This window comes from Chiloscyllium plagiosum, unplaced genomic scaffold (assembly GCF_037043375.1).
Source record: "Chiloscyllium plagiosum isolate Xiang-an unplaced genomic scaffold, Cpla_swu_hap1 HiC_scaffold_15, whole genome shotgun sequence".
Lineage (NCBI taxonomy): Eukaryota > Metazoa > Chordata > Chondrichthyes > Orectolobiformes > Hemiscylliidae > Chiloscyllium > Chiloscyllium plagiosum.
Window position 1 is genome coordinate 62650179 of NW_028270153.1, and position 19777 is coordinate 62669955.

At 43.1% G+C, this 19777-nt stretch overlaps 1 protein-coding gene across 5 annotated transcripts in view; it reads right to left on the bottom strand.

The window, feature by feature from the left end:
• The window catches only part of LOC122559944 (engulfment and cell motility protein 2), a 174214-nt gene that overhangs the window by 11039 nt on the left and 143398 nt on the right, over positions 1 to 19777 (bottom strand). For all 5 annotated transcript variants that reach the window (XM_087994988.1, XM_087994986.1, XM_087994987.1 and 2 more), the window contains 3 exons: positions 15567 to 15674; positions 8394 to 8476; positions 5960 to 6037 (listed from right to left, as the gene is read on the bottom strand). In XM_087994988.1, the coding sequence (XP_087851114.1) occupies positions 5960 to 6037; positions 8394 to 8476; positions 15567 to 15674 (269 nt within the window). The remainder of the gene's footprint in view (positions 1 to 5959; positions 6038 to 8393; positions 8477 to 15566; positions 15675 to 19777) is intronic.

Genomic DNA, 19777 nt, shown 5'->3' on the forward strand with positions numbered 1-19777 from the left:
ATTAACCTACATACCCTTCACTTTACTATTGGCTGGTAGTGTGGCCGAGCGGTCTAAGGCGCTGGATTAAGATTCCAGTCTCGACAGAGGCGTGGGTTCGAATCCCATCGCTGCCATTTCTGCTGATCAACTCCAACTACGCAGCTTGTTAATTAAAAATGCTGTTTCGACCCCTGCTGCAAAAAAAAGTGGGCGGCATGGTGGCACAGTGGTTAGCACTGCTGCCTCACAGCGGCAGAGACCCGGGTTCAATTCCCGCCTCAGGCGACTGACTGTGTGGAGTTTGCACGTTCTCCCGTGTCTGCGTGGGTTTCCTCCGGGTGCTCCGGTTTCCTCCCACAGTCCAAAGATGTGCAGGTCAGGTGAATTGGCCATGCTAAATTGCCCATAGTGTTAGGTAAGGGGTAAATGTAGGGGTAGGGGTATGGGTGGGTTGCGCTTCGGCGGGTCGGTGTGGACTTGTTGGGCCGAAGGGCCTGTTTCCACACTGTAAGTAATCTAATCTAATCATTCATGTGTCAATCCAAGAGTCGCTTAAATGTCCATATTATATCTGACTCTACTACCACTGCTGGCAGTGAATTCTATACACCCACCACTCTCTGTGTAAAGAACCAACCTCTGACATCTCCCTCAACCTTCCTCCAATCACCTTAAAATTGTGCCCCTTGAGAGAGCCATTTCAGCCCTGGGAAAAAGTCTCTGACTATCCACTCTAACTATGCCTCTCATCATCTTGTACACCTATATCAAGTCACCTCTCACCCTTCTTCACTCCAGTGAGAAAAGCCTTAGCTCCCTCAACCTTTCTTCATAAGACATGCCCTCCAGTCCCGCAGCTTCCTGATAAATCTCCTCTGCACCTCTTTAAAGCTTTCACATCCTTCCTATAATGAGGCAACCAGACTGAATAAAATATTCCAAGTGTGGTCTAACTAGGGCTCTATACAGGTGCAGCGTAACCTTGCGGCTCTTAAACTCAATTTCCCTGGTAATGAAAGCCAACACACCACATGCCTTCTAACAACCTTATCAACCTGAATGGCAACTTTAAGGGATCTATGGACATGGACCCCAAGATCCATCTGTTCCTCCACACTGCCAAGAATCCTGCCTTTTACTCTGTATTCTGCATTCAATTTCGACCTTCCAAAATGAATCACTTCACACTTTTCCAGGTTGAACTCCATCTGCCATTTATTAGCTGAGCTCTGCATCCTGTCAGTGTCCCATTGCGACCTACAACAGCCCTCCACACTATCCACAACTCCACCAATCTTCATGTCATTGGCAAACTTACTAGCTCACCCTTCCACTTCATCATCCACGTCATTTATAAAAATTACAAAGAGCAGAGGTCCCAGAACAGATCCCTGTGGAACACCATTGGTCACTGAGCTCCAGGCTGAATACATTCCACCTACTACCCTCTGTCTTAGGAGCCAGCCAATTCTGTATCCAGACAGCCACATTTCCCTGTATCCCATGCCTCCTTACTTTCTGAATGAGCGTATCTGGAGAACCTTATCAAATGCCTTGCTAAAATCCACATATAATCACATCCACTGCTCTACCTTCATCAATGTGTTTTGTTACATCCTCAAAGAATTCAATAAGGCTTGTGAGGCATGACTTTCCCACCATAAAGCCATGCTGACTATCTGTAATCAAACTATAGTTTTCCAAATAATCATAAATGCTCTCTCTCAGAATCCTCTCCAATAATTTGCCCACCACAGACGTAAAATTGACTGATCTGTAATTTCCATGATTATCCCTAATCCCTTTCTTGAACAAGGGAATAACATTTGCCACCCTCTAATCATCTGGCACTACTCCAATGGACAGTGAGGATACAAAGATCATCACCAATGGTGCAGCGATCTCTACCAAGTGAACCACGAATGGCTGTTACCTATTTTGTTGAGTTAAATCAGGCAACCTAGGTGTCCATGTTCTCTCGGTGTGCAAAGAAAGGGGTTCTGGGTATTAATATATGTATTTAACAAGAGTGCCACATAGCAAGCCTGAATAAAAATCCCAAATTAGTTGTCAAGATAATTCTTTGCACACTCAAGATTATTCAAAAATTGTCCAATCAATTTTCTATCCAGCACAACCTGCAACCTTATGGCCCGGCATATTCCCCCTCCCAACCATTACCATTATGCCAGGGGATCAACCCGGGTTCAGTGCAGAGTGCAGGAGAGCATGTCAGGAGCAGCACCAGGCATACCTAAAAGTGAGGCATTAACCTGGTGAAGCTACTAAACAGGATTAGATTAGATTAGATTCCCTACAGTGCAAAAACAGGCCCTTCAGCCCAACCAGTCCACACCGACCCTCCGAAGAGTAACCCACGCAGACTCATTTCCCTCTGACTAATGCACCTAACAATATGGGCGATTTAGCATGGCCAATTCACCTGACTTGCACATCTTTAGACTGTGGGAGGAAACCCACGCAGACACGGGGAGAATGTGCAAACTCCACACAGATGGTCGCCTGAGGCTGGAATCGAACCTGGGACCCTGGCGCTGTGAGACAGCAGTGCTAACCACTGAACCACCATGCCACCCTAGACACAGAGAGGGAGAGATAGAGGAGGAGAAAAGCAAGAAAGAGATGAGTTCCCCTAACTCTCTGGCTTCTTTGGGCATGTGTTTGTTCATCAGCATTAAGGAGGATTGTTAAATTGCTCATCAGGAGTTGGGGGTGGTAAGGAAACAAGGGCAGCAGGTGCATTGGAACACCACCATTTGCAAGTTCCCCTCCAAGTCACACACACCATTTCAACGTAAAGCAATACAGATTAGAGTCCTGGAACTTCCTCCCTAATGGGCACTCTGTGGGGTGACCCTACACAAGGGGACCGCAACCACTCAAGAAGGTGGCTCACCCCTGCCTCTGAAGGACGAGTAGGAGTGGGTAATAAATGCCAGGTCAACCAACAATGCCGCCACCCCAAGAACCAGTTTAAAAATGCATATTTATTACACGTCTGCAGAATGGGGCTTGCAAGTTCAGGAAACACTGGGCTGGATGACAAGGTGCCACATTTAGAGTTTTTTTTCGAAAGGTCGTGGTGCAACAAAAGACTGATCATTGCTGGTCCGTCAACAGTTTGAGAAAGATTCCCCCCAGAGCACAGCACAAGTTGCCCTGGAGACAGGGGGTAACAGGTAACAGCAATCACATAACACGAGAGGCTGAGGTTTCTTTCCACAGTTTAAATACTGACATATATTGCTTGCATGTCAAACAGCACAGCACCAAATGGTAGGCAGACCTAAACAATTCCATAACCAACAGATCAGACCTAAGTTCTGCAGTCGTGGTACATCTATTTGTGAAAGATGGTGTACAATTAAACAACTCACTGGAGAAGGAGGTTCTATAAATATCCCTATTCAAAATGATGCAAGATCTCAACACATCAGTGCAAAAGATAAGACTGAAGCATTCACAGCCATCTTTGTCCGGGAGTGTGAAATAGATGATCCATCCTGGTCCCCAACACTACAGGTAGCAGTCTTCAGCCAATTCGATTCACTCTACGTGACATCAAGAAACTATTGGGGGCACAGGGTATGGACCCTGACAATATTCCGGCAATAGTACTGGAGACTTATGCTCCAGAACTTGCCACTTCCCTAGCCAAGCTCTTCCAGTACATTTACAACACTGGCATCTACCCAACAATGTGGAAAATTGCCCCAGTATGTCCTGTATATAAAAAAACAGGACAAATCCAATCCAGCTAATTACCACTCCATCAGTCTAATCTCGGTCAACAGTAAAGTGATGCAAGGTGTCATCAACAGTAACACCTGCTCAGCAATAACCTGCTGGTTCTGCCAGGGCCACTTGGCTTCTGACCTCATGACAGTCTTGATTCAAACATGGACAAAAGAACATTTAATCGAATGTGGCATCAAGGAGCTGCAGCAAAATTGGAATCAATGCATAACTGGGGGAAAATGGTCTGCTGTTGGAGTCATTCTGGTACATAGGAAGATGACTGAGTTGTTGGAGATCCGTCCAGGACATCTCTGCAAATGTTTCTCAGTATGGTGTCCTAGGCCCAATCATCTTCAACTGCTTATTAACGAGCTTTCCTCCATCATAAGGTTAGAAACTGGAATGTTCACCGATGGTTGCACAATGTCCAGCCTTATTTGCAACTCCTGAGACACTGAAGCAGTCGATGGTCAAAGGCAACAAGGTCTGAAAAATATCCAGGCTTGGGCTAAAAGGTAGCAAGTAACATACGCGCCACACAAATACCAGACAATAATCACCTCCAATAACTGATAAACTAACCACTGCCGCATGACATTCAATGGTGTTACCATCACTGAATCCCCCACTGTCAACATCCTGGGTTACCATTGACCAGAAAATCAACTGGATTTGCCACTTAAACATAGTGGCTACAAGAGCAGGTCAGAAGCTAGGAATACTGAGATTTGTAATTCATTTCTTGAGTCCCCAGAACCTGTCCACCATCTACAAGGCATAAGTCAGGAGTGTGATGAAATACTGTCTGCTTGTCTGGATGAGTGCAGCTCCAACAACACTCAAGAAGCTTGACATCATCCAGGACCAAGCAGACCACTTGATTGGGACCACATCCATTTCCTCCACATTGAAACTCAGTACACACTGCTACCATTTACAAGATCCACTGCAGAAATTCACCAAAGATCCTTTGACAATTCCATCTAGAAGGACAAGGACTGCAGATACATGGTAACACCACCATCTTTAAGTTCCCCCACAAGCCACTCATCATTCCTGGCTTGGAAATATATTGCCGGTTCTTCACTGTCATTCAGTCAAAATCCTGGAATTCCCTCCTTAACGGCATTGTGGGTCTACCGACAGCACGTGGGCTGCAGTGGTTCAAGGAGGCAGCTCACCACCACCTTCTCAGTGGCAACGAGGGATAAGCAATAAATGTTGACCAGCCAGCGATGCCCATGTTCCATCAATGAATTAAGAACAAAAACACAGAATCATATCAAATGTTGGACAAAGTGTTCTGGTTGATTGGATACAATCAGTATCTTTGCTGGTGTGATGAGCTGAAGACATATGCTATTTGACACGATCTTCCATTCTTTGGGATGTATGGCCCACACACCTGGCATCATTCCAGGTGAAATGCATATAGACAGCACTCATCTGTGAAAGGCAGAACATTTTTATGGCTTTAGGGCAGTTTTCTGATAATGACACTACTGCAGAACAGCAGTATGAAACAGCTGGCTTCACCTCCTGCTTAAACGTTTTACGCTTCCAGAGTAATCTAGGCTAAACTGTGCACTTCTCTGGACCAAAAGTGACATTCTCAAATCCATTAATCATTGCACAATATAAAATGAGAAACGATCTATTCAGGGTAACCATTATCCCATAGGATGTAACTCAAAGAGACCTAGGGGTGCAGGTGCACAGTTCCTTGAAAGTGGAGTCACAGGTAAACAGGGCGTTGAGATGGGACACCATGTTCTGGATGTACAAGACACTGATGAGTCCACTTTTGGAATACTGCATTCAATTCTGGCCTCCCTGCTATGGGAAAAATGTTGTTAAACATGAAAGGGTTCAGAAAAGATTTACAAGGATGTTGCCAGGGTTGGAGGGTTGAATGATAGGGAGAGGCTGAATAGACTGGGGCTTTTTTCCTTGGAGCGTTGGAGGCTGAGGGGTGACCTAAAAGAGGTTTATAAAATCATAAGCAACATGGATCGATGAACACACAGGGTCTGTTTCCCCAGAGCAAGGGAGTCCAGAATTCTCCATGGCAATCTCTTCTACCAATCAGAGTCCATTTGGCAACTCTTCCTTCATACAGCATTAACATTCATTTCCTTGACATTGCTTTCTTGTGAATTGTCCTCATGTATGCAAGACAAAATCTGCCTTTGTCAGCAGTATTCCAGTGATAATTTACCTCGTATTTGTTAGGGGCAATAAAGTTTAGGGCCTCATCAGGATCATGAAGGATTGAGAAAGCCAACTCTTGAACTTCCTGTGAAAATAAGAAAGACAACAATCAATACAAAATACAGAAATTAGGTGGTTTTCATTTACAATATCTGTAGTTGCTGTCCTATGATGCTCACACAGGATAGATTATGGATCTCAGTTTCTCTGATGTACATTTTCTACAAACTAACACATTCCAATTACAATATCAGACTTTTAAGTCCTGATTACATAAGGTTCACAAGCTATTTAAAAATGGTCTATTATGATCAAAACTGATGGTATTACTGGGCAAGTCAGATCACAGAACGAAACCCGGATTGATAGCTTTAAAAGAAAGATTTGCAGTTAGTTAGTCACTGAAATGCATTCACATACGGCTGCAGGTACACTTCAACAAACCACATGTTTACTATATACAAAGAAAAACAAATCAAGCTAAATAGAGAATAAATATCGAAGACAATTTTTAAAAATATTGAGATACCAGTTAATGATTCACGATTAATTAATTTTTCACCAATTTGAGGACTTTCAGTTTCTCAATTTTAATAACTTGGAGAGTTCTATCCGAACTCTCCTGGCCTGGAAGCTTTATAAACTATCACTTCCCTTGGAGTCACTGGCTTCCTCAAACTGAACTGAAAAACTCCTACCAGGAAAGGAAAATAAAACTTGTTTCTGAACTTAAGAAAAAATCAAAGATTATCTTAATTGAAAACAAAACAAATATGTTTACTCCACCAGTCATAAACTCAACAGTATGAACATCTCTCTATTAACACCATGGAGGTCTGAGCAGTGTTGGATTTAGATAACTGGTCCATAAATTACAGTGACCTTTTAAAAAAAACAATAATCAAAATCCATGTACTGCTCTTTTCAAGACAATAATGTTTTAAAATGACAATATTGTATGACCTTTTTATCACAGTTGTCACACAAGGACTCTTGAAACTGTGTATTTAGAAACTGTGGCAGAAGTAAAGTTCAGTCTTTCTACAGTCAAATCTCCACTAAAGCCTTTGCATATGAAATTTTCACAGACAGTATATTACAAATTAATACATACGGTTATGCGGACACATACATTATAGATTCACATTGTAAATGCACATACACACAAAGATGAAAATAATGTATATGGAAGATGAAAAAGATCCGAGAGACTTGATTGACAATTTACTGAGATCAATTGAAAAGGTCAAAATTCAGCTTAAGTATGTGTTAATTCTGCTACTCTGTAAACCATTGATGCAACTGCAGTTGGGATACAGTGTACAGTTCTGTCACAATGGTACAGGAAGCATAATTCCGTTATTGATAGGATACAGAAGAGAGAGTAACCAGAACAACTGATAGGATGGAGGCACTGGATCCCGAGGAACGATTACATAAATTAGACATACTTTCATTGGGAAGAGGAGGCAGAGAGGTGGTATAGTTATAGTTTCTTGGATTTTAAAGTATGAGATTCATATAGACCATAAAGAGCTGCTTCACCTCATCCAGTAAAACCACAAAAGATAGGGGAAGGAGTCCTCAGGGGTTTGAAAACTAATCTGTGGAAATAGCTTTTCAGTCAATTGGAAGGTATTGAACAGTTTCCAAAGGGTGACAGTGGAAAGCTGTTAGTACTATTTTATTCAAAGACAAGAAGAGACAAGATATGAAGGAAGCAAGAAAAAGGAGACTTTCATTTCTATAACACCTTTCTTGACCTCAAGGCATCCCAAAGTGCTTTACAGCCAATAAGGCATTTTTTGAAGTAATGGTTACTGTTGTAACATAGGAAACACATCAACAAATGTGTACATAGCAAACAGTAATGTGATAATTACCAGATAAATTATCTTTGTAATGTTGTTTGAGAGATAAATATTGGCTGGAACACAAGGAATAAAGCACCTTCATTGAAATAACGTCACAGGATCCATTACATTCACCTCAGAAAGCAGGTGGGCCTTGGTTTAATATCTCGTCTGAAAGATGGCTCCTCTGACAGTGAAGCACTCTTACAGTACTATTTTGGATTGCCAGCTTAGACTTTGTGCTCAAGCCTCTGTTCTGGAATTTCAAACCATAACCTTGTGATTCAGAGGCAAGAATACTACTCACTGAGCCACAGGAAATTACATTATGACTAATTTGAAAAATGACCCATGTGGAGCGCAATCAAAGAATAGGCGATTTAGTCAAAGTTGGATTGTCTTTGATTTTTATTGGAGTTTGATTTGAACTGATTATTTGAGATCATGTGTTCTCATTAGTCAAAAACCCATGAGATTTTGGGTTAATCAGATGACTCTTCTTCATTCATTTTGTTTAATACTTGTTATGTTCCTTTCTATCTCTATAACAAATGCATAGATACACACATATCAAGAATTAAGCTGTACCTTGTTTTGTTTCAGGGCACTCTTTTCTCTCATGTGAGGGCAGTCCTTCCCAGTTACCACTGCTTTGATATCTACAACAGGAACTAAAGAAAAAAAGAGAAGCAGATGAATAATTACTGTTAAGAAGAATTTGTGTGCTTGGAGACCAAAATGATTGCAGTGTACATGTCACCGATGTACTGGGAAAAGCAGAATGTATTGTAAATGTTACAAACTTCAGGCTGCTCCAGATGCTGGAATTCAACATTACTTGTCTTAATTGTAGTTATCATTTAAAATCAATAGTTACATTGTCATCACGTGATAGCACAAGTTGGGGTCTTAACAATTAAAATGTTTTGGCTCTTCAGAGTGGGTTTCTTTCTAAATAATTTCACAGGATGCCAGCATTGCCAGCTTGGCAAACTTCTGTTGTCCATCGCCCAACTGCCCCACAGAGGTTAGTGCTGTCTCCTTGAACTACATCCAGAGTGCTGTTAGGAAAGGAGTTCATCGATTCTTCCCCAGCAAAAGCAAGGTAACGGCATTGCAATTCTGAGTTAGATGGACACCCTTGACCTTCTAGGTCGGGGTGGGCAACCACTAACCTGGGGACCAAATCCAGCCATTGCTACATTGAATCTGACTTGCTGGCCCTTGACAAGATCTTGGACCAAAGGAAGCATTGAACCCCAGCAGCACTGCACATCATGGGGGAGAGCTGGAGTATACTGGAATCACCGCCAGAGAAAGGCATCAGAGAACAACCTGAAAACCTTGGACCCATCGACAGTCTCATGAGACACCATGTGAAAACACCAGCACAGGTCTGTACTGGGAATTAAATATATTTGCACGCTGTTCAATATTGAAGCTGATGTACCCAAAAACCTTCAACATGAAATTATAGAACTGCAAATCAGCATTGACCTAATAGTCAAAACACAGTAAAACTGCCTCAGATTGAATTCTACAGATGTCATACAGGTGTCACTTATTTCCAGACCTGAGGAAAGACACATCGAGAAATGATTGCTGTTTGGTACTACGTACCATTGCAAAAACTCTGTCAAACAGCCAGTGTAATTCCAGATAAAAACCCACAATAATTTGGAACAACAATTGAGGTTAGCAACATCTTCATTGCCAGGTGACTTAGAAGGCAGAATAACCTCAGCCACATATTAAAACAACAGATAAGTTGAGAACTTTGATTCTCTCTCTTAGAAAGGAAATAAAGTTGCTTTATCCAGTGTGCAGCCCATGACGAGTTTTATCCACCTGTCACTGGCCTCTAATGGAAGAAAGCTTCCCCACCCCTGTTCTGGGTGGTAGAGTTCATGAATTTGATGCTATTGAAGGGGGCTCTAAGATGCCCAAAATATCTTGGAAAATTTAATCATGTGGACAACCAAAGAAAACAGAATGGACAGAATCAGTGAGATGTTCCAGTCACATTTGTTACTAATAGGTTAGCTATCCTAGCTACAGGATAAAATGCAAATGGGGCTTGATGCAGCAAACTTGGAGTTCAAAAGCCAGTAGCTAGTAGGACAGTAGGAAGAGATAAATGATGATGGCAGCAGATGAAGAATTCTAAAGGAGTCTCAATCAAAGAATTATAGCAGTAGACTAACACAGGCACTTATGAAGAGAATGTGAAGGAGGAAAAGGGGCTTAAGTAGGCATTTAGAGCTTAGAAGGTATGGAATAGAAATAGCTTCTTCCTGTTATCAAAAGCTTTCGTTCCTATATTTGCACCACGTACAAAACCTAATCTCCACTTGCACAAATTAAGACTTTCAATTAAACAGCACATTTCACAACCTCAGGATGCTTCAAGGTGATTTGTATCTAATGGGCACTTATCAAGTATAGCCACTACAGGCATATAAAAGATTGAAGAGGCCTCTTTTTAAAATCTCATTCAAAAAACAGCACCTCCTAAAAGTGCAGTTCTCCCCCAGTACTGAACTGATGTATCAGACCCAATATTGTTCTCAAATCTCGAGTGAGACAAGCTACCAACAGACTAAAACTAGGCCCAAGGACATATAGAGGATGAATACTGTACTGAAGTTATACAATTGACATAGAAAAGGCAGCAAGTGTATATCAAATTAACCATACAAGTGGGATTGTGCATTTAAATTACATGTTTTGGAAATCAATACCACTTGATGGCTGCTATTTCATTCTGTAGAAACTCTGAGTTGGAGCATTTGGAGATTCCTCCAAGTCCCTCCATTTGTTTTCAGGAACATACAAGTGTATGTAAGCAGGTAGGTTTGAAAGCAGCAGAGACCTAGTGAACCACTCCCAAATTAAAAGTGCAAACGACTGTAGTTTGACTTGAGTATCTTGTTAGGGTATAGGGAAGAGACAAAAGAAACACAGGAGAACACTGAGGTCATATTCTGTTGTAAGATTAAATTGGTGCGGTACCGGCAGAATGTGGCTATGGACAACTTCCATATGGTACAATGAAAGGTTTTCCTTTGATTTTGTGCAGCTATAATCTTATGAAATGAGATAGGTGAGAGGTTGCAGAGCTGTGCAGAAATAAAAATCAACGTCTTTATAGGAGTTTATAAATGCAAACACGACACACCTGACCAAGATAAGAACATTTAATAGAATCAGGAGAGTAACAACACAAAGCTAGTGTACAGGAGTCTAAAGAATGTAATAAAAGTAATGGAATGTTGGCCTTTATTTTCATACAAGGGATAGGAGGAGGAGGAAACAGAGCTTTAGCTGGACCCTATCTGCAATGTTGTGTTCGCTGCCTGAATGTAATTAATCCTGCAACAGATGCTGTGCACATTCAGCAGAATGATTTCCCAGGGCACAAGGGGTTAAATTTCAAGTACAGTTTGCTTAAACCTGGCTTGTATTCCTATTTTAAACGATGAAAGGATTCAAAAGAGCTCAACAAAGAAAACTGATTCTCTAATAAGGGTATCGAGAGCAAGGGGGCGTCATCTTAAGAATAGAATCAATAGACAATAGGTGCAGGAGTAGGCCATTCTGCCCTTCGAGCCAGCACCACCATTCATTATGATCATGGCTGATCATCCTCAATCAGTATCCTGTTCCTGCCTTATCCCCATAACCCTTGATTCCACTATCCTTAAGAGCTCTATCCAACTCTTTCTTGAAAATATCCAGAAAGTTGGCCTCCACAGTCTTCTGGGGCACAGCATTCCATACACCCACCACTCTCTGGGTGAAGAAGTTTCTCACAACTCTGTTCTAAGTGGCCTACCACTTATTTTTAAACTGTGTCCTCTGATTCGGGACTCACCCATCAGTGGAAACATGCTTCCTGCCTCCAGAGTGTCCAATCCTTTAATAATCTTATACGTCTCAATCAGATCCCCTCTCAGCCTTCTAAACTCAAGGGTATACAAGCCCAGTCGCTCCAATCTTTCAGCGTAAGATAGTCCCGCCATTCCGGGAATTGACCTCGTGAACCTACGCTGCACTCCCTCAATAGCCAGAATGTCTTTCCTCAAATTTGAAGACCAAAACTGCGCACAATATTCCAGGTGCAGTCTCACCAGGGCCCTGTACAGCTGCAGAAGGACCTCTTTGCTTCTATACTCAATTCCTCTTGTTATGAAGGCCAGCATGCTATTAGCTTTCTTCACTGCCTGCTGTACCTGCATGCTTGCTTTCATTGACTGATGTACAAGAACTGAAAATGTGTTGCTGGAAAAGCGCAGCAGGTCAGGCAGCATCCAAGGAGCAGGAGAATCGACGTTTCAGGCATGAACCCTTCTTCAGGAATGAGGAAAGTGTGTCCAGCAGGCTAAGATAAAAGGTAGGGAGGAGGGACTTTGGGGAGGGGTGTTGGAAATGCAATAGGTGGAAGGAGGTCAAGGTGAGGGTGATAGGCCGGAGTGGGGGTGGGGGCGGAGAGGTCAGGAAGAAGATTGCAGGTTAGGAAGGCGGTGCTGAGTTCGAGGGATTTGACTGAGACAAGGTGGGGGGAGGGGAAATGAGGAAACTGGAGAAACCTGAGTTCCTCCCTTGTGGTTGGAGGGTTCCTAGGCGGAAGATGAGGTGTTCTTCAACCAACCGTCGTGTTGCGATGGTTTGGCGATGGAGGAGTCCAAGGACCTGCATGTCCTTGGTGGAGTGGGAGGGGGAGATGAAGTGTTGAGCCACGGGGTGGTTGGGTTGGTTGGTCCGGGTGTCCCAGGTGTGTTCTCTGAAACGTTCCGCAAGTAGGCAGCCTGTCTCCCCAATATAGAGGAGGCCACATCGGGTGCAGCGGATGCAATAAATGATGTGTGTGGAGGTGCAGGTGAATTTGTGGCAGATATGGAAGGATCCCTTGGGGCCTTGGAGGGAAGTAAGGGGGGAGGTGTGGGCGCAAGTTTTGCATTTCAAGAACACCCAGATCTCGTTGTACTGCCCCTTTACCTAACTTGACTCCATTTAGGTAGTAATCTGCCTTCCTGTTCTTGCCACCAAAGTGGATAACTACACATTTATCCACATCAAACTGCATCTGCCATGCATCCGTCCACTCACCTAGCCTGTCCAGGTCACCCTGTATCCTCCTAACATCCTCCTCACATTTCACCCTGCTACCCAGCTTTGTGTCATCAGCAAATTTGATAATATTACTTTTAATACCTTCATCTATATCATTAATGTACATTGTAAAAAGCTGCAATCCCAGCACTGATCCCTGCAGCACACCACTAGACACCGCCTGCCATTCCGAAAGGGAGTCGTTTATCATGACTCTTTGTTTCCTGTCAGCCAACCAATTTTCAATCCAAGTCAGTATTTTGCCCCTAATACCATGTGCCCTAATTTTGCTCACTAACCTCCTATGTGGGACTTTATCAAAGGATTTCTGAAAGTCCAGGTACACTACATCCACTGGATCTCCCTTGTCCATCTTCAGCGTTACATCCTCAAAAAATTCCATCAGAGCGCATGATTTTACAGAATGAATTGTTGAACTCTGAAACTTTACCCCCTTAAAAAGACGGTAAGTACAGAACCAATATAATTTTTAACACTGAGGTCTATGTGTAGGGATAGTTAGCAAAGCAAGAATGATCACGTTGATGGGATTGTACTATAGGCCCCCCCAACAGTCAGAGGGAATAGCAAGTTTTGAGAAGATTTGAGAAGAATTCCTAGAAGCATGGCATTCCAACCAGAACTCTATTAACAAACACATCAAGTTAGACCCCATCTACCACCCCCTGAGAAAAAGAACAGGAAGTGACTTCACCACAGGAAATAACATCACCAAAGGAAATGACATCACCAACTCAAAGAAACCCAAACATATAAATAGAAAGCAGGAAGTTTCAGCATTGCTTTGCATGAGGTCCACTGAAGATGTTACCTAGTAAGGTAATGAAACGTCTGGAAATGAACCTTTCAGCTCAGCGAACAAACCTACATCCAAAAGTCAGAGGGAAATTGAGGAGTAAATATGTAGAAAGATCTCAGATATATGTAAGAATAATAGGCTTGTAATAGTAGGGGATTTTAATTTTCCAAACATTGACTGGGAGTGCCATAGGCTTAAAGGCTTGGATGGTGAGGAATTTGTTAAATGTGTTCAAGAGAATTTTCTTTATCAATATGCAAATGTACCTAGTAGAGAAGGAGCAAAATATCTCTTGGAAAATAAGGCAGAGCAAGTGATTGAAGTGTTAGCAGGGGAATACTTTGGGACTAGTGATCATAAAATAGTTATGGAAAATGATAAGCCTTCCATAAAAGTTAAAGTTCTTACTTGAAGTAAGGCAAATTTTGATGGTATGAGACAAGAACTTTACAAAATTGATTGGAGTAGACTGCTCGCAGATAAAAGGGATGAATGACAAGTGGGAGGCTTTCAACAGTGTGATAACGAGAGTTCAGAGATATTATGTTCCTGTTAGAGTTAAGGGTAAGGCTGGTAAGAGTAGGGAACATTGGATAAATAAAGATGAATAACAAAGAATCATGTATTAGATACAGATTACTGAGATCAAATGAATCTCTTGAAGAGTAGAAAGGGTGTGGGGGTATTCTTAAGAGGGAAATCAGGAGGGCAAAGTGGGGATATGAGATAGCCTTGGCAGATAAAGTTAAGGATAGTCCAAAAGAAATTCTACAAGTACACTAAGAGCAAAATAGCAACTAGAGAGAGAGTCAGTCCCTTTAATGATCAGTCAGGTTGTCTATGTGTTAATCTCAGGTAATTGGAGAGATCCTAAATGAATATTTCATGTCAGTTTTTACTGTGGAGAAAGAAATAGAGGCGAGAGAACTCAGGGAAATAAATATTGATGTTTCAAAAACAGTTCACATTACAGAAGAAGAAGTGCTCGAGGTCTTAGAAAACAGAGATGGATCAAAAGAGTCCCAAGACATTCTGGGAAATAGGAAAAAAACTGCAGGGCCCCTAAACAGAAAAATTTGTATCATCTTTAACCATGGGTGAGGTACTGGAGAACTAGAGGGTGGCTCATGTTGAGTCTTTTATTTTTAAGAAAGGTTGTAAGGAAATGCCTGGGAACTATAGACCTGTGAGCCTGAAATTGGTGGTGGGTAAGTTGTTAGAGGTGATTTTGAAAGATAGGATTTACATGCATTTGGAGGGGCAAGAACTGATTGGGGATAGTGAGCATGGTTTTGTGAAAGGGAAATCATGTCTCTCGAAAAGGTTGATCTACTTAGAGAAAAATAACCCCAGTCTGTCCAATCTGTCTTCATAACTGAAACTCTCCAGCCTGACAATATCTTGGTAAGTCTCCTCTACACCCTCTCCAGTGAAATTTCATCCGTCCTATAATGTGGATTCCAGAATTGCACAATACACTGGCTGTGGCATAAACAACATTATATACAGTTCCGGCATAACTTCCCTGCTCTTAAAGACTTTGCCTCAGCTAATAAAGACCAGTATTCCTATGCCTTCTTAATCAGGGACGAGTGTACACCCATATCAAGGTCCCTCTGATTCTCGATGCTTATCGCAACATACTGTTCATCGTGTATTCCCTTGCCTTCTTTGTCCCATCCAAGTGCATTATCTCACACTTACCTTGATGAATTCCATTTGTCACTGATTAGTCTGTCTATATTCTGCAGTAAATCAGGTGCTATCCTTTTTACCATCCAGCAATTTTCATATCTTCTGCAAATTTACTGATTAACCCTCCTACTTACTTTTTTCCTGCAGTGATTCAAAGGCCACCTCACCCTGTGGATTCTCATCCAGATCACCATAGTGCAACACCTTGTGATTGAGAGACAGTCGGCAATACCAGAATTTATCTGGGAAAAGAACAGAGGAAAGAAAAGCGGAGGTGAAAGTACAGCACTAACCAGTAACTATACGCATGAGTATTGCACTAACAGTAATCACACACACGTGACAAACATTAGTACATAATTCCCTCCTTGACAAACAAAGGTGTACTATACAGTAACAATGTACATCGAACAATACCAACTATTATGCAGTGTATATTTGGTTGTATTATGCAGATTACCTCATATCACAAACTGAGCATGATACAAAATAAATTCAGTAATTGTAGCCAGAATCTTATAGAGGCCTGAACAGCATGGACTTCAGCAAGAATTCTGCGCAAATCATGTGAAACATCCAGCAAGGTCCTTCTTGTTATCAAGGACAACTGGCTGCATTTTCCAGGCGTTAAGAGGAGATTCTATCTCGGCAGCAGCAACATGCCTATAAAGGGGAGAGTAATTCCTGGTTTACAGTCTTATTTACACCGAATCTCACCTCATCAAAATGAAGCTTCCTATCCCATCACAAGGAAACTAGATGTCAACAATCGCTGACAATAAGTCAGAGTGGGTACTTGCCAACACTAGCTTGCCACTTTTCCTGCGGACCAGCATCTTGGACATTAGGTAACAACACCTCAGGGTACACTCCGGGGGTAACAGTTGCACACATCTATCATCTGCCATTATTGACATCTGACACCTCCCAGCCATAAAGAACCTTTGTGGCATATCTCCAATCCACTTACAGGATACATGTCTACTTTAAAACCGCACTTTGGGGTGCACCAGAATTAGCATTCAAATGGGAGACTGATAAGAAGGTAAAAGCACATAGGATCCAGGGTAACTTGGCTTTGAGGCAGGTGGTGCAAGGTTGTTTGTGTGACTGGAGGCCGCTGTCCAGTGTTGCATCATAGGGAACAATACTAAGTCCCTTATTGTTTGCGATATGTATGAAAAATATAGAAGAGAACGTTGGGGGCGGGGGGGGGGTCGGGCAGGCAAGCGATGATAAGCACACTTACGGATGACACGAGGATTGGCAGGGTGGTTTACATGGAGGATGGAGGTTACAGGAAGATATGGATGGATTGGTCAGATGGGCAGATCAGTGGTAGATGGAATTTAACCACACGACATGATTTCAGAAGAAGTAACAGGGCACAAGAGTATGCAATTATTGGCAGGGCATTAGGAACCCGAGAGGAACAGAAGGAACTTGTGTACCTGTCTATAGCTCCTTGAAGGTGGCAGGGCAGGTTAAAAGGGTCACTAATAAGGCACATGGGACATTTATCATGTCATGGCACAGATTTTAAGAGTAGGGAGGTTAAGTTGGAACCATGCCAAAAGAAAAACCTTTGCTTAGGCCAAGGCTGGGAGTACTGTGTGCAGTTCTGGTTACCACTGGAGAAAAGATGTGATTGCATTGGAGGGGTTGCAAAGGAGATTCACTAAAGTGTTCCTTGCGATGGAGCAGTTTATCTATGAAGAGAGGCTGGATAAGCTTAGGTTGTTTGCTTTAGAGCATAGAGAGCTGAGAGGGAATCTGTTCAGGTATATAAGATTCTGAGGGGCATGGACTGAGTGGATAGGAAGCAGCTGTTTCTCTTAGTCAATAAGGATCAAGAACAGGGGCATAACTTTAAGGGTGAAATTTGGGAGGTTTAAAGGGCTTTTAAAATGTTTTCACCCAGAAGGTGATGAGAATCTGGAATACTCTGCCTGGCAAGGTCATTGAGGCAGGAAACCTCACAACTATTAAAAAAAAACACTAGGGTGAGCACTTGAAAATGATGGAAAGTGGGCTTGCTGCAACTTCAGAATATTTTAGTTGGAGTCGACTCAATGGGTCAAAAGGCCTCTTCTGTACCGTGCTTCTGTAAATACACATTGCTTACAGCGAGAGGCAGCCAGCTCACAGCCTGTCCCAGGCTGCATCTCAGCTCATTTGCTGTATTAGCACTCACTCATTTAGTAGCTACGTGGACCCCTGCCTTGCTCAGCTTGTGGTACCTTTTAGTGCATTGGCACCTCAGCCAGAGCCTGAATACTCAATACTGCCAAAGCAGATTTGCCAGTTTAGCGCAGCCGCAGAGCCAGCTGCTTGTCAGTACTGATCAGTCCAGGGACTGGGTACCTTGCTGTATGGCACAGTGCTACATCAATCTCATGTCTACACCCGCATGAGCCAAGCAGTCCTGTGTGAAAGTACATAGGGGGTGGGACTCCATCCAGGTGGAGGAAGTGGGGGGTGGGATAGGTGTGTTGGTGGTGGAAATCTACTATCACTCAAGAGTGCAGTCCGCACATAGGCCAGGGTCTTGTCCACAGTCACTCATTCACTCGAGGTCATCACAGTCAGGGAATATGTTTGAACACAATCCAGGGAGGGGACTACAGTCAATCCTGTGGGGTCACATTGGGAATCATGGACTGTCAGTGTCAGGTCAAGGTTGAGGTCGGGGTCAGGAGGTTGGGGGTGGGGTGTGCCAAGGGCCAACATTAAAGGCAGAGATCTATGTGCTGGGTGTCCATGAGGGGAAACCCAGTGAAACAGGCTGTCTATGTACAGCAATGTGAAAGGGTTTGGTGAAACTCTAGAGAGACACTCAGCAGCCAGGCCACACCTAGTACTGGTGATGTCCACTGTAAGCTGCAAGGTCAGCAGTCAGGGGTCTGCTTAATACTGGGTTGTCGGACAAAGTCAGTCAGGTGCTACAGAGCAGTCAGCCCTGGGGGGGGGGGGGGGGGAATGCCCAGAAGCATGTGTTGAGGTGGGGACAAGGACAATAATGGGAAAGCTAAAGTATAAAAGAGGTCAACTGTACAGATGGGAGGGCATGGAAGGCTACAATAAGAGGGAGCTATTAGCAGTGATCACCACTGACAGCACGGCGACAGCCTTGGGTGATTGTCTGTGTGGAGTTTGCACATTCTCCCCGTGTCTGTGTGGGTTTTCTCCGGGTGCTCCGGTTTCCTCCCACAATCCAAAAGATGTGAAGGTCAGGTGAATTGGTCATGCTAAATTGCCCATAGTGTTCAGGGATGTGTAGATTAGGTGCATTAGTCAGGGTGAAAATAGGTTAGGCGAATGCGTCTGTTTGGAGGGTCTTGTTGGACCGAAGGACCTGTTTCCACACTGTAGGGACTCTATGACTGACCATAGCCTCAATGGGGGGACTGTATAGTTTGGGTATAACACTAACTATATTTAAACAGAATTCAAGGCCACACTTCTGCATCAGAGCTGTATTTTAGCCAGCCGCACTCCACAAAAACACTCACCCCACTGATTGCTAGCTCCCCATATTTACACAAACATTCAAACCCAATTAACCCCTAATTAATATATCATTACGTCTTCACTCAGTCAGTTGGGTCTCAGGCATCCCTGCTGATCATGTTCGATGATAATGCTGGGGCCCGAGAAGCAAGGCAAGAAGCTCTGTGTTCACATGAAGGGGAGGAATAAAAGCAATGGGCATGGGCTGTCACGAGTGGAGGAAAATGAAAGGATATGCGGTGACTCTGGGGGGCACCTGGCAACAAGGCCTGTGTGAAGGATATCCACCTTGAGCTGCACTCCGTCACCACCTGCCATTTTGTAGAAGTGACCTGCAACTAGAGAATGCCCAGGATAACATCCAGGGTGGGCAGATTCAGTGTCAGTTGGATGGCGAAAAGCCAGGGCTCCATTGCTGCTGGACAGGAGGACAGTGTAGGCGCAAAAGCATTAATTGTGTATTTCTAGGAGCTTCTCATTGCCTTAGCTCACATCTGGAGAAATGGTAACACACTCCCTCCTCCAGATGTTAGCTGGAACCTGGTTAAAAAAAAGGAAATCAAAACAGACACCACACAGTGGCAGAGTCAGGCAAGGGACTTAAGACACAGAGGGAGCAGCAAGAAAAAGTGTGAAAAATAGAAGAAAGAAAGAAAGAGAAAAAGAGGGATCAGAAAGAGACTGCCAGGGAGTGGCAGATCTGAGGAAACGTTCTTCAAAGTGCAAGGCCAAGTTCTCTGAATGAAGATTGCACAGGGAGAAATATACAGAAGGTCAGGGTACCACACCACATAATCAACCAATAACCGATTCACTTGTACAACACTCACACGCA